This window comes from Podarcis raffonei, chromosome 6 (assembly GCF_027172205.1).
Source record: "Podarcis raffonei isolate rPodRaf1 chromosome 6, rPodRaf1.pri, whole genome shotgun sequence".
NCBI lineage: Eukaryota > Metazoa > Chordata > Lepidosauria > Squamata > Lacertidae > Podarcis > Podarcis raffonei.
The window spans coordinates 43,628,525-43,643,499 of record NC_070607.1 but is presented as its reverse complement, the minus strand read 5'-3'; the positions used below and the strand labels follow the sequence as shown (position 1 = coordinate 43,643,499).

At 46.9% G+C, this 14,975-nt stretch overlaps 1 protein-coding gene across 4 annotated transcripts; it reads left to right on the top strand.

Moving 5' to 3' along the window:
- The first annotated feature begins 292 nt into the window (after positions 1 to 292).
- Positions 293 to 13,822, top strand: CPT2 (carnitine palmitoyltransferase 2). 4 transcript variants are annotated; one of them, XM_053392410.1, is made up of 5 exons: positions 293 to 848; positions 3,375 to 3,455; positions 5,312 to 5,418; positions 10,766 to 12,070; positions 13,317 to 13,822. In XM_053392410.1, exons 1-5 carry the CDS (start codon positions 673 to 675, stop codon positions 13,646 to 13,648), a joined length of 2,001 nt encoding a protein of 666 aa, XP_053248385.1. In that variant the 5' UTR covers positions 293 to 672; the 3' UTR covers positions 13,649 to 13,822. The 4 variants fall into 4 exon arrangements, with proteins under 4 accessions (XP_053248385.1, XP_053248387.1, XP_053248386.1 ...); XM_053392412.1 differs by lacking the exons at positions 293 to 848; positions 3,375 to 3,455 and adding an exon at positions 10,221 to 10,415 and having other exon boundaries at positions 5,394 to 5,418; XM_053392411.1 differs by lacking the exons at positions 293 to 848; positions 3,375 to 3,455; positions 5,312 to 5,418 and adding an exon at positions 5,427 to 6,951.
- The last annotated feature ends 1,153 nt before the right edge of the window (positions 13,823 to 14,975 follow it).

The window sequence follows — 14,975 nt, the reverse complement described above, 5'->3', positions numbered from 1 at the left end:
GCCGCTAGCGGAGCGTTCCTCGGAACTATGTGGCTGCCGTCGAGCTTTTCTTGTTAGCACGAGCAGCCAGCGAGAACGGTGCTCCCCGGAAGCCTCCTGGACGCCAGCCTGGAAACTCTGGAAACTGGGAAACAAGCTGCCAGCAGCGGCCCTTGCCCGCGGAGGGCGCGGAAACCTGCACAGCAGCTTCTTTCCTGCCCCGCTGATTTATGGGGCGCTGAGCGAAGTGCGCCTGTGGAGCAGAGCAATCCCCGGGCAGGGCACAGTGCTGATGCGCCAGAAGGCAGGCTCTGGTGGCCGCCTCCCAGCTGAATGAACAGCGGCATCCCCTTGCGGGAGGGAGGCCGCTGCTGAGAGCTGCTCCCCGTCCCTTCTCGGCAGCACGAAGCGCCCAAAGCCTCTGCAGTTTCAGGAACTGGGAAGCTGAATGCAGGCGGGACAAAAGGGTCTTGCGTTTGCCATGACGCTGGGTCGGCTGAGTGTCGCGGACCACCAAGCGGTCCCTAGCCCTTTCCTCCTCCGAGGCTGTGGCCTACAGCTGCCGTGCTCCTGCTTCCTCCTCCCAGGGAGGCCCAAGCTGACTCCTCCCAGGGGCGGCGCAGGAGTTGGCTGCGGCGCGGAGGGAGGAGGAGGAGCTGGCGGCGGCCGCACCGGGAAAGTGACGAGCTCAGCATGGCGACGGCGGCGCTGCTCTTCTCTCCTTGGCCGCGCTTCTGCGGGGCGTCTGCCGCCCTGCTCCCGCCTGCCCTGGCCGGGCCGCGGAGAAACTACAGCCAGGACGGCTCCGTCTCCCAGTATTTGCACCGCAGCCTCGTGCCCACCATGCATTATCAGAAGAGCCTTCCCCGGTAAGGTGGCGCTTCTGCGGCGGGAGGAGGAGGAGGAGAGGGCTGGGCTTGGCCTGAGGCGCCCCCGCTGCCGGCCAGGTTTCTTGGCAAGGGCGCCTCTAGAGCAAGTTTGGTTCCTGGCTCCGCCTCCTTCCTTCTGAGCAGGGCGGTGCTTTTCGGTGCTCAGCCTTGCCAAGATGGAAAGCGGAGCGCGGGTCTCTGGAGCATGTGCAGGGGGCAGAGTGGCTAGAGCCTGGGAGAGGCCAGAGTTCAAATGACCGCCCGCCACCCTCGGCCGCGAAGCTCGATGAGCTAGTCACTCTCAGTCTAACCTCCTTCCCTCACAGGGTTGTTGTGAAAATAAAATGGAGAGGAGGAGGATGACAACCATGTGCACCGCCTTGAGCTCCTTGGAGGAAAAATGGGATATAAATATAATAAATCAATACATGCAGGGCTTTACAGGGAGACTGGAGGCAAGGCACGTTGTAATTAAGCTGGGCGTTGAAGCATTTCTAATTAGATGTTGCCAAATCCAGGACACAAGAGACCTTTATTAAGAACCCCATTAGGTGAAAAAGAGAATGCTGTAGGATCCCAGTTCTCCATCACGGTGAAGTGCTGCATTTTTTACAATCTCCCTTCAATGCGAGTCTTAAAAGGTACAGGTGTGCTTTCACATCTGGACCTTTCAGCTGTAGCCCAAAGAATACAGTTTGCCTACCCTCTGAGTGGATGTCACAAGCAGATCAGCGAGGGGGAGGGGGACATTACCTACTGGATGTTGCTGACTGAGGCTGATGGGAATTGGAGTCCAATAGCATCTGGAGGGCACAGGTATCCCACAGGTTTTTTTAATAACTCAGACAGCCACCCACTGGAGGGCTTCCTCTTTGCCTGAAAACGCCAGGTGTCTCTCCCCCTGCCCCCATAGCGCACCTAAACAAGATTGTGCCCTTTTTACTCAGTGTTCAATCAGTCAGGAAGCACTATCACCCCTGGGTTACATTCATTAACTTGACATAGATAAGATCCCATGGATTGACTCACAAAATTACATTGCATGGATAGAAATGGTACAGTGTTTCAGTGAGTACAGCAGCGAAAGGATTTGCTATGTTAATGTGATCTGGAGAGGTTCCTTATGTTAGTTCCTACCGCTTTCAAAAGCAAATTAGTTCTGGAAGAGGGCACAGTTCATTGCCAGAGAGAAAGAGGAGAAGCATATGTAATACAACTGGTAATGCAAAGCCTTCTGTCTTCATTTAGGCTGAGATAAAGGTACAGTATGTAGGTGAAAGGTTAGTGCTAAAAGCAGGGCGTGATTTTCATGATTGCCATCTATATTTAAATTTAAACTAATATATTAGTTCCCTCATGCTTTTTTGCCTACTTTAAGAGTACCAGGCAAAAACATATGGAAAAGTTTGGAGAAAATAAAACTGTTTCAGCTTGTTTGCTTCGTGTATTGTTTGCTGTGATGTACTTCTAAATAAACATATTTAGGATCACACTGTAAAGATAATAGTTATATTCTTAGTGTGCCTAAGTACCAGAGAAATTCAGTGGAATCTACTTTTCTTTGGATTGTGACTAATATGTTTTAGAAGTATATTTGTCATATAGCAGTTCCTTATAAGCCTTGAAAACTTCCAAGTTACAAAAATTGGTAAAAGATTTGCAGATCTGGTGCCCCTTAAATGTTAACATAAAAGTAGAACCTGCAGCAAAATATTGCAGTGCTCCTGTTCAGAGTTCAGCTTTTCCAGGATAGTCCATTCCATCTCCTCCCTGTTAGCATTCTGTGCCCACTGAGAATGGTCAGTTTTTTTGTGGCTGTTTTTTGAGCTGTAGATTCAGGTAGGTAGCCGTGTTGGTCTGACGCAGTCGAAATAAAAATAATAAAAATTTAAAAAATTGTCCAGTAGCACCTTATAGACCAAGTTTGTTCTGGTATAAGCTTTCGTGTGCATGCACACTTCTTTTGAGCTGTTGTTTTTGATTCCCCCTCCCATTTAGGTTTTTCCTGCTAAATGTTTTTTTCGGGGGAGGGGACTTTAGCAATCCTTGGGTTTCCCCAAGGCTTTGTTGAAGGTATGTTATTGGTTTGGCTACCTGAATATTGGCACTTGAAAAACAAGTTTGCTATTTGTATATACTAGGATACTGTATATTGTACCATAAACTTTAATACAAGGTAATGGACATTCTCTGTAACTTTCAGAACCTTCTTTATTTATTCTTCTAACTTCAGAGCAGCTAATTGGGATTTCAATGACAGCTATGGGGGCTGTCATCCAGAATGTCAGGAAGGTACCAGGCAAAGCCTGATCTAAAGAGAAATGGGGTCAGTGTACAAAAGGTTAATGTGTAGTTAGTAAGGGATTATTTTAGACTGAGGTCCTTTCATACCTGCATTTAACTTACAATAAATTGCTAGGGAAAGCTAGTTATTACACAGAACAGTATTATTCTTGCCTTTTCCTTTGGAATGTTTAACATGGTGTGGCCTTATATTGTTTTGCTTCTCTTCTCCTGCCTTATTAGTTTGCCTATTCCAAAACTTGAAGACACAATCAGAAGATACCTAAATGCTCAAAAGCCTCTTTTAGATGATGCCCAATTCAGGTAAGAAAAAAGAAGAAACCAAAGACAGTATATATATCAACAGTAGCAATGTTGAAGGATTATGCACCTCTGTAGGGAGGGAGTTACACAGTTTGGGGGCCACCATGGAAAGGACCTTGTCTCTCAAGCTCACCAGTAGCATCAGCCTGGCAGGTGGGCATATGAGCAGAGCTTCTGAGGCAAATATCAATACAGTCATACCTTGGATTCCGAACACCTTGCAAGTCAAATGTTTTGGCTCCCAAATGCTGCAAACCCAGAAGTGAGTGTTCCGGTTTGCGAACGTTCTTTGGAACCCGAACGTCTGACGCAGCTTCTGATTGGCCAATCTGCAGCCAATCAGAATCCGTGCCTTAGTTTCCAAAAGTTTTGGAAGTCGAACAGACTTCTGGAATGGAATCTGTTTGACTTCCATGGTATGACTGTATTCTAGGAGACTTGTATTGTGTTCCTGGTCTTTTAGAGGACACAGGCTCAAGCCACTGGTGGCTTTAAAGGTCAAAATCAACACTTTGAATTGGATTCAGAAACACAACCTGCAACCAGTACGACTGGTACAGAATAGGAGTTGCATTCTGTGATTACTGTGCACCATCTAGCAACCAAGCAGCAGCATTCTGCACCAGTTGAAGTTTCTCAACTTAAAGGCAGCAGTCTGCCCACAGTTGTCTGTCCTAGATGTGAATAGTGTGTGGATTACTGAGGCAAGGTCTGATCTCTCTAGGTAAGGCAAAAGCTTGCATCCTAGCCTCAGTAGGAAAAAGGCGCTCCTAACCACAGATGTAACCTGTGCTTCCACAGACAGTCCCAAGTCCAGGAGAACTGCCAAACAACAAATGTAGTCGTTCAGGAGAGTTCAATCCTGTCTCTTTAGCCAGATAATTCGGCTTCCCCACCCAGAGCACAGGTATCTTGCCTAGATACAGTTTTAGCTAATTGCCCTCATCCAGTTAAAACTGTTTCCAGGTTCCTATTAAGGTTTCACAGACTCCTTGGGATTAACAGCTGAAAGAGAGAGTAGAGCTAGCTGTCATCCACATATTGGTGACACTGCAGTCCAAACCTTTGGGTGAGTTCTCCCAGCACTTTCATATAGGTGTAAACCAGCAGGGGGGACAGAATAGAACCTTGATGCCAAAGGCCAAGGGGTGCAACTTTCCGGGACTGATCCTCCATGAGGAACTGGCACCAACACAATAGTGTGCCCCCCGTGCCAACCCAGCAAGATGGCCCAGAAGGATACCATGACTGATAGTAGCGAGTGCAACAGAGAGATTCAAGGGGATCAATAGAATTGCACTCCCCTTGTCCAGTTCCCAGCATACATCACCCAGCAGGAAAACCAAGGCTGTTTCTGTCCTGAATCTGGGCTGAAAACTGGACTGAAGTGTTTTTTTAAAGAAATCAGTATTCTCCCAAGATTGCCTGGCTGCTCCCTGAGTGGCAGGTGTGAGCCTAGAACATCAAACCCTCCATGAAATATTAACCATTTCTGAAATGCAAGTCTTCGAACTGTAGACTTCAGTTTATCCATATCACACCAGGTTGCCTGAGCTGACAGGTACCTATGATAAAATAGTAGCACAGTGCGCCAGTCCAAACTAGTTCTTGTATCCTTACACATTCAGCATAGTGATTACAGAACCTTCTTCCAGTGTAGATCCAGAATGGATCAACTTCAGCCTTTGAATTAACAACAGCCTTTCCTCATTCTTAGCCAGGAGCATTTGCAACATCAAGGGTGGGGAAGGGAGGAGTCATACCAGTCCAGCCACACGGGATGTTTTCTTCTTGACTCTCAGAAAGGCACCACAATTTTACTTAATTTCTCTCTCTCTCACTCTCTCTTTTTAAAGGAAAACTGAACAACTCGCTGTCAATTTTAGGGATGGAATTGGTAGAGAATTACATGAGCAGTTGGTTGCACAAGACAAGCAAAATAAGCACACTAGTTATATTTCAGGTAAGGAAGTAATTGTGAAACCTGCTTTGCATTCTTGGTATCTGTTCCTCAAACTGCTTGCTTGAGAACATACTAGAATCTGGCACGTTAGAGGGCGCACTCTGATCATTAACTCTTCTGCAGCTTGCTTACTTGCATGCATCTTTTGAATGCTCAACATTTGATTCTCTGTGGCATGTCTAAATTGATGTCATTAAAAAGCTTTGTGTTGAAGGTAGTAAGTATGAAAGTTCATTCACACTTGCAAGTCACCCCGATGCTTTAGCCAGCTAAGTGATAAACAGGCATGTTTATCATTAACCTTAGTTATCATTAACCTTAGTTTCAGGTTAATGAAGCTGGATACTCTCTGATTTGAAATGCTCTTGACAATGTTACAATCAGTACTCCAAAACAACTGACTTATCTTTTCCCCTGAAATAGCAAGATGTCATGGAAACATCTTCACCTGGCAAGTAATGTTGACCCAGACATACTCTTTAAAGTACAGACAACCAGAATCAAAGTATCAACAACATAAAAGGTGCACGGTCCCTTGAGCACAGCACCATTCATTACTTTAGGCACGTTTGGTTCTGAAGACTTCATTCTGCAGTGTCTTGTTTCTTGGTTTACAAAGTCTAATATCGACTTCTAATCCCATAAGAATATGATGTCTTGGACTAAAAGGTCATTTTATGCAGAGAGAGGGAGAATTGGTTGCATAGGCAGATTCCTGGAGCTGTGTTGATGGCTCCAGCATTGGAACTTGAGGTCATAGCTAACTGCTAGGTCACTGTGCATGCCGAGGGCCTCAGGCTTAATCCCTGGCATCTCTAGTTAAAGGATTTCAGGTAGTACATAGGCACCACCTCTGCCTGCGACGTTGGAGAGATGCTGCTAATTGGAACAAACAGTAGTGAACTAGATGGGTCAGTGGTCTGACTTGGTATAAGGCAACCTCTTGTATCTCATCTCTTGCCTTGGAAAGTGGCAATGAAGGAAATGGGAAGGAAAGCTTACCACTACAATAAAATATCCTAAGTTGTCTCCAGTGTAGTACTAAGTCCATCAGTGCAAGGATCTCTGCTTGTGCGATGGAACAGTCTTCCCCTTTGTGCCACTTAAATTTATTCTAGGGGTTCCCCCACCCTCTGGAGCAGATTTGGTGAGGGTGCAGTGTGGGTGGGTGGATGGGATGAATTATTGAATGCCGCCTGTGTAGTTCTTAAACGGAAAGCACAAGGAAGGGAAATAGTTGCTGCGGTGATCCAATGAGTGCCTCAAACCACATGTAAATCTATTTCAGGATGTTGAAGCAAGTCCCACCTTTGGAGAATCTAGTCAATACTATAAAATGGCTTGCCTTTGAGAAGGCAGGCAGGATGACAGAGAGAGAGAACAGCGTTTCTTTTATCAAAGAACAAGAAAGATGAAAGATGCAGACAGCAAGACCAGAGAATAAAGAAAAGGAGACGGCAAATTTAATAGGACAAAAGTGATTGAGAGACAGAGACAGAGGAAAGAAAGCAAGAGAATGTCTATAGTGTTTAGGTTAGTGATTTTTATTAATTTAGCCCCCAAAGGCACATTGTTGTTGTAGCTTATAAGGATATCGGTGGAGAGCAGAAGAGTTTATGTACAGAGCAAACCTGGTATCTGTAAATTCCACCCATATTCTCCACTATTGTAATTCCTCATCAAATTAGCTCACTGACTACTGAGTGCTTGTGATGCCTGACACCCAAGATACTCTGCACTGCACATAAATGATAGTGAAATTAGTGAGTGTGAACTGCAATACAGTGGTACCTTGGGTTAAGTATTTAATTCGTTCCGGAGGCCTGTTCTTAACCTGAAACTGTTCTTAACCTGAAGCACCACTTTAGCTAATGGGGCCTCCCACTGCTGCCGCGCTGCTGGAGCACGATTTCTGTTCTCATCCTGAAGCAAAATTCTTAACCTGAAGCAGTATTTCTGGGTTAGCGGAGTCTGTAACCTGAAGCATATGTAACCTGAGGTACCACTGTACTTTCCCCCCTTTTTTTGATACTCAAGAATGTTAAAATGATGTTGAAGGTGAGCCAAATTATAAACCTTCCATTATAAATGAAGAATAAAGGGTGATATCCATGCTATAGCCATGGATTTAAAGGGTCGTCTTCTTCTTTGGCAATCACTCGTAGCCGAGTAAGATTGTCTTCCATAAACACTGTTTTAACAATGAGTCCATAAGTGACTGGAAACCAATTCTGGACCCACACATCCCTTCCACAGTGGGGACATTGGTTCCCCCGGGCGGGAGTTGAAAGGGTTCTACACTGAAATATGGCTGACATTCAAATATGGGGACCAGGGGGAATTGGCACGTTAGTTCTGCTGTTGCAGTTGTCATGTGAAAGAGGAAAAAATCCTGTTCTCTTTTTTATTCATTTGATTTTACTTGAAAATGAAGTAGTGCCTGGCTATTCCTGCATTGCAGGGGGTTGAACTAGAGGACCGTGGGGTCCCTTCCAACTCGACAGTTCTATGATTCTAAGACATTCATCTATTTTTTATTTGTCTTTGATGAATAGGAGAATGAAAGGTAAGGGTCTCCCTTCCTAGTAAACAGGCAGTGACCTAGTTGATGTTGATACAGGGATAAGTGGGCATTTGCAGATGAAAGAGCAAATCATTCAAGCCTAATGGCTGCAAACAATTCAAGCCAGCACCACAAAAGAGAGCTGAACTATTTTGCAGTGAAGGTGTAAGTGTTGCCCAATCCCCTGAAGACTAGAATTGGTGGGCTAAATATGTGCAATATGTGCCATTGCCCCCCATCATTGCCACTCTTCTGTCATATCTCATACCATGGTTGCTTGGTATAAAACATGCAGCTTATTGGTTTTGTCAATACCTGTGGATGATTTTCTTAAGTACCGTATTTTTCGCACGATAGGACGCACCGGTCCATAGGACGCACCTAGATTTGGGGGGGGAAATAAAGGGGAAAAAATTTATTCCCCCCCCCAGGCGCGGGGCTGGGGCGGGGAAGCCCGAGCTTCCCCCTCCCCCAGAAGGGGACCCAGAGCCATGCCGAAGCTGCGCACAGCTTTCGCATCGCTCTGGGAGCTTGCGGGGCTGGGGGAGGAGGAAGCCCTCCACCAGCCTCCAAACCATGTCGGGAGACAGCGGGATGGCGCGCTGCGCCTCTCCCGCTGTCCCCCGAGTTTGTGGGTCTGGCGACGGGGAGGAGCAGGCTTCTCCCCCCTCCCGCCAGCCTTCTAGCCAAGTCGGGGGACAGCGGGAAGGGCGCGCTGCGCCTCTCCCGCTGTCCCCCGAGTTTGCAGGGCTGGTGACGGGGAGGAGCAGGCTTCTCCCCCCCCCCGTCAGCCTTCTAGCCAAGTCGGGGGACAGCGGGAAGGGCGCGCTGCGCCTCTCCCGCTGTCCCCCGAGTTTGCGGGGCTGGCGACGGGGAGGAGCAGGCTTCTCCCCGTCGCCAGCCTTCTAGCCAAGTCGGGGGACAGCAGGAAGGGCGCGCTGCGCCTCTCCCGCTGTCCCCCGAGTTTGCGGGGCTGGCGACGGGGAGGAGCAGGCTTCTCCCCCCCCCCGCCAGCCTTCTAGCCAAGTCGGGGGACAGCAGGAAGGGCGCGCTGCGCCTCTCCCGCTGTCCCCCGAGTTTGCGGGGCTGGCGACGGGGAGGAGCAGGCTTCTCCCCGTCGCCAGCCTTCTAGCCAAGTCGGGGGACAGCAGGAAGGGCGCACTGCGCCTCTCCCGCTGTCCCCCGAGTTTGCGGGGCTGGCGACGGGGAGGAGCAGGCTTCTCCCCGTCGCCAGCCTTCTAGCCAAGTCGGGGGACAGCGGGAACGGCGCGCTGCGCCTCTCCCGCTGTCCCCCGAGTTTGCAGGGCTGGCGACGGGGAGGAGCAGGCTTCTCCCCCCCGCCAGCCTTCTAGCCAAGTCGGGGGACAGCGGGATGGCGCTCTGCGCCTCTCCCGCTGTCTCCCGAGTTTGCGGGGCTGGCGACGGGGAGGAGCAGGCTTCTCCCCGTCGCCAGCCTTCTAGCCAAGTCGGGGGACAGCAGGAAGGGCGCGCTGCACCTCTCCCGCTGTCCCCCGAGCTTGTGGGGCTGGCGGTGGGGCTCTCCTGAAGCCTGGAGAGCTAGAGGGGTCGGTGCGCACCGACCCCTCTCGCTCTCCAGGCTTCAGTGAAAGCCTGCATTCGCACCATAGGACGCACACACATTTCCCCTTCATTTTTGGAGGGGGAAAAGTGCGTCCTATAGTGCGAAAAATACGGTACTTACTGAAGTAATTGTGTGTGTGTGCGTATGCATTTGCATGCTGTATTATTATTATTATTATTTTAAATGAAATGGCTGATAATACACATACATATATAAACACATGAAAATTTAAAACTGAAGACCATCCACTAATGATTATGGAAAAATGCTTTAATTGCCTGGATAAGCCTGGCAGCATGGGAAAATTTTCAGCAGGCGTTTAAAGGTTGAAACAGAAGGTGGCTTCTGCATCTCTGTTGGCAGAGCATTTCACAGGACTGGGTCACTTCCTTACCTAAGGGCTTTCTCTGGAATGCTTTATGAATTAAAGAGGGCATGCTAAACACTAAAGGGAATGTTCAATTTTACATTTCCCTAGGGTTTTTGCTGTTGTATTGCTATTTAAAAACCATCCTGCTGTAAACTTTGAATGTTACTAAGCTATAAAACTGAAGAATTTTCAAAGCATCAGCTTGAAAATTATTCTAATGCATTTATGTTACTGCTTGAACTGTGTAGAGTGTTGCCTTTCATCTCCCACTAAAATTTACTTTGCAGCCCCTGTATTTGTGAAGAAAAACCACAGGTTTTAAGCCAAGTGTAAAATTCAGTTACTTTAGTGGCTAGAATGAAGACAGGGATTAGACATGAAACCATGGCTGAGGAACTGAGACTTGTTGCAGAAAAGAGGAAGAGGAAGGAACAGAAAAGGTAAAGGAAGATGGTGAGGAAAGAGCAGAAGTGGATAGGCAGGTAAACAAGTAAATGTTCTTTCTCTCTTCCCCCTCCCCTCACCCAAGACGACACAACACAATGGTATGTCAAAAAGGAGAGCAAATTGTGAATGGATCATAGATGCAAAATTGTAGCCCTCAAGCAATAAACATATATTATGCATGTTAATTCCACAAAGAAGAAATCAGAAGGTGATATCTTTTGGATTGCAGGAGCTTAGAAACCTAGCATGTTTACCATACCTCCTGGCCCACAAATTAAAAAAAGAAGGTCCCTCTCATAAACATTTGCCCACATTTCATGTTTATGAGCCTTGTTTGTCTTATGGTCTTTTGTGTTGATCTGTTCTGTCCGCCTCTCAATTTTAGGTCCCTGGTTTGACATGTACTTACGGGCACGTGAATCGGTGGTTTTGAACTTCAATCCGTTTATGGCTTTCAACCCTGACCCCAAAGCTGAATATAACGACCAGCTTGTGAGAGCAACTAACATGACAGTTTCTGCTCTGCGTTTCTTGAAGACTCTCAGGGCTGGCTTTTTAGAGCCAGAGGTTTTTCATCTCAACCCATCCAAAAGCGACACACAAGCTTTCAAAAGGTTCATTCGGTTTGTGCCTTCCTCTCTCTCGTGGTTTGGTGCCTATATGGTGAATGCCTACCCACTAGACATGTCCCAGTACTTCAGGCTTTTTAATTCCACACGGCTGCCTAAGCTCAGCAAGGATGAGCTGTTTACAGATGAAAGCAAGCGGCACTTATTAGTGCTTAGAAATGGAAACTTCTATGTGTTTGATGTTCTAGATAGAGATGGGAACATAGTGGCCCCTTCAGAAATTCAAGCACACCTAAAGTACATCATTTCCGACAGCAGCCCAGTTCCAGCCTTCCCTCTTGCTTGCTTGACTAGCGAAAACAGGGATACATGGGCACGGCTGAGACAAGAGCTACTTGAGAATGGCAATAAGGAAGCTTTAACAAAGGTGGATTCCGCAATCTTCTGCCTGTGCCTTGATGACTTTCCAATTAAAGATCTCAACCACTTGTCCCATACTATGCTGCACGGTGATGGAGTCAACAGGTGGTATGACAAATCCTTCAACCTTATTTTAGCCAAAGATGGCACCGCAGCTGTTCACTTTGAGCACGCCTGGGGAGATGGTGTAGCTGTACTCAGATTCCAAAACGAAGTGTTTAAAGACAGCACCCAGTTGCCTGCGATTGCTCCATCATCTCAGCCTGCTACTGTTGATTCTGCCGCAGCTGTACAGAAGCTGAGCTTTAAATTGAACAATGCCTTAAAAGAAGGAATTACTAAGGCCAAACAGAATTTTGACGCCACTGTGAAAACGCTGACTCTGGAGGCCATTCAGTTTGAAAAAGGAGGCAAGGAGTTCCTAAAGAAGCAGAAGCTGAGTCCTGATGCTATAACGCAACTTGCCTTCCAGGTGGCTTTTCTACGGCAATATGGCCAAACTGTTGCCACCTATGAATCTTGCAGCACAGCAGCATTCAAACACGGTCGCACTGAAACCATCCGTCCTGCCTCAGTTCATACAAAAAAGTGTTCAGAGGCTTTAGTCAGGAATCTGCCCAAGCACAGTGCCGCAGAACTGCAGCAGATGATTGCGGAGTGCTCCAAGTTCCACAACCAGCTCACAAAAGAAGCTGCTATGGGTAAGTGGCAAGGTGACTTGCGAAGCCGCCTCTCTCAGTTCGTTTTTTAGCATCGGATGCAGTCCCTCTCCCTGGTGGCTTTGGTCAAGATAGACCAAATGGGTTCAGAGCAATTTTCACCTTGACGCAGAGTGTCTTGCTGGACCCTTGCATCACATTCACTCACACAGCTAGCGTGTTTGCAGAGTTAAATACGTTCCCTACATTTAAATAGCGTTTTGAAAAGACTTATCCAGAATCTGTCTTCATTATATGAATGTTTGAAAAATACTTATTTGCAATATGCAAAACAGCCTTTCCAGGTACATTTTAATTTTATCCTTGTGTTACTGTAGTGAGCTGGATCTAAAGGTGCTTTTATATTCACGACAAGGACGTTTCTGTAAAGGCTCCTGTAAAGGAGGTTGGGGAGTAATTACCACCAATTCCTCCATCCCATTTCCCAGGCTATTCTGAAAGGTTCCCCCAGTCCTCTGTAGAAGATTTTCAAATGACTCCCTTGTTTTTGGTACTCCCTTGTTTGCTTGAGTTTCTACTGCAGCCTTCTCAGCCTGGTGCCCTTCAGATGTTGTTTGATTACAACTCCCATCAGCTCCCCAAGCCAGCATGACTGATGCTCGGGGTGATGGGAGTTGTAGTCCAAAACATCTGGAGGGTACCAGGTTGGGGAAGAGTTCTCTACTGCAAGGCCTTTCAGCAAAGAAAAAGGGCAACTTTGGATAGTCTAGTTGTGGTTTTAGTATTTGTTTGAACAAATGAGAAAGATGTGCACATATTTTGGCACAATAGCGCTTTTATTTTTTAAACCAAGCAAGAGCAGCTTGTCTATTAACTTTGTGGCTTTGGAAGTAGAGTTAAGCAAGGGGTAGGCAACCTAAAGTCCGTGGGCCTGATGCGATCCAATCGCCTTCTCAATCCGGCCCACGGACAGTCCGGGAATCAGCATATTTTTACATGAGTAGAATGTGTCCTTTTATTTAAAATGCATCTCTGGGTTATTTGTGGGGCCTGCCTGGTGTTTTTACACGAGTAGAATGTGTGCTTTTATTTAAAATCCATCTCTGGGTTATTTGTGGGGCATAGGAATTCGTTCATTCCCCCCCCCCAATATAGTCCAGCCCACCACATGGTCTGAGGGATGGTGGACCGGCCCACAGCTGAAAAAGGTTGCTGACCCCTGAGTTAAGCCATAAATACAGGAAATGTTTTCTGCAGTGTCATTCATTACTGCATTTTGTCTTGACAGGTCAGGGATTTGATCGACACTTGTACGGCTTGCGGCATCTGGCAGAATCCAGAGGTATCCCTGTGCCAGACTTTTACCAGGACCAAGCTTATGCCCAGATTAATCATAACATTCTCTCCACAAGCACTCTGAGCAGTCCTGCTGTGAATATGGGTGGATTTGCACCAGTGGTGCATGATGGTTTTGGTGTCGGATATGGAGTTCATGACAACTGGATTGGATGTAATGTTTCTGCCTACCCGGCTAGGAACGTGCAAGAATTCCTTCAGTGTGTATACAAGTCACTAGAGGATATTTTCAATGTTTTGGAAGGTAAACTTGGTAGCAAGTAAGACACAACAGGGCTAGTCTTCTGAAATGAATCTTCAGCCTAGAATTTTTGTACAGCACCTACTGCTTTGTAATTCCTTGGGGGGGGCGGGTGCAGCTTTCCAGGGGAGAAAATCATGAATTTGATTCTGCATGCACAGCTCATTCTAATAATAACGTTTAGAAAATAATTCTGCCTTTGTTCTGGTACCTGTCAGCAAAGACATGTTCTCACAGTCAAAGTTGCTAGGTTGCACGAGGTATGGCATAGCCTTCGTTCCTCACAAATAATGTACGTGGACATAGAGGACTCAGACTATTAACTTAATATATAGTTAATGCTCTTGTCGTCATTCAGATGTTTAAGACCAGCCCTTCTGTATCAGACCAAAGCCCATTCAATTCAGCATCCAGTTGGTATTCAGAGGCCAACTGACTCCAACACTGGAGATGGCACTGCAGCCGTCATTACCAGTAGCCATTGATAGCCTTATGCTTCATGAATTTGTCTCTTTAAAGCTATTCAAGTGAGTGCTATGGCTACATCTTAAGGTAGCAAATGTGCTATGTGAATAAGTACTTCCTTTTGTCTGTCCTGACTCTTCCAATATCCAGCTTCAATAGATGACCCCAAATTCTAGTGTTATGAGACCGTGCATAATTTTATACACCTCTATAATGTTGTTTACCTTTTTTCTAAACTAAAAAGCTCCAAATGTTGTCACATTTCCTAATAAGTGGGTTGTTCCAGCCCCATGATAAATCTTTGTTGCCCTTTTCTGAACTTTTTCCAGCTCTACATCCTTTTTGAGGTGCATTAATGGCCAGAGGTATATTTGAAGTGTGGTTACACTGTAGATTTGTATAATGTCATTGGCTGTTTTATTTTCAGTCCCTTTCCTAATGATCTCTAAAATGGTATGTTGGTTCAGACTCGGGGATCTGCCCTCCATCTTCAACAATGAATACAGATGCAAAGAATTAACTCAGCTTCCTGTAATCTCTTTTTCTTCCCTTGTCTTAAAAGGTTAGCTGCCTCCCTAGTCCTTTTGTTGTTGTTGTTGCTTCTAATGTATTTAAATACCGTATTTTTCATCCCACAGGACGCACCTACTTTTTTTGGGGGGAAATAAAGGAAAATTTCCCCCCCTTTATTTCCCCCCCAAAACCAGGTCGGGGAACAGTGGGATGGCGGTGCTGCACCTCCCCGCTGTCCCCTGAGCTTGTGGGGCTGGCCGATGTCTGCCCGGCGCGAGGGGTGCTCTGCATCAGGGCGCCCCGCGCGTCGGGCGGCAGGCTGCTATCCGCAGCGTGGGGAGCCCTGCGGGAACTCCCGCAGGGCTCCCCACG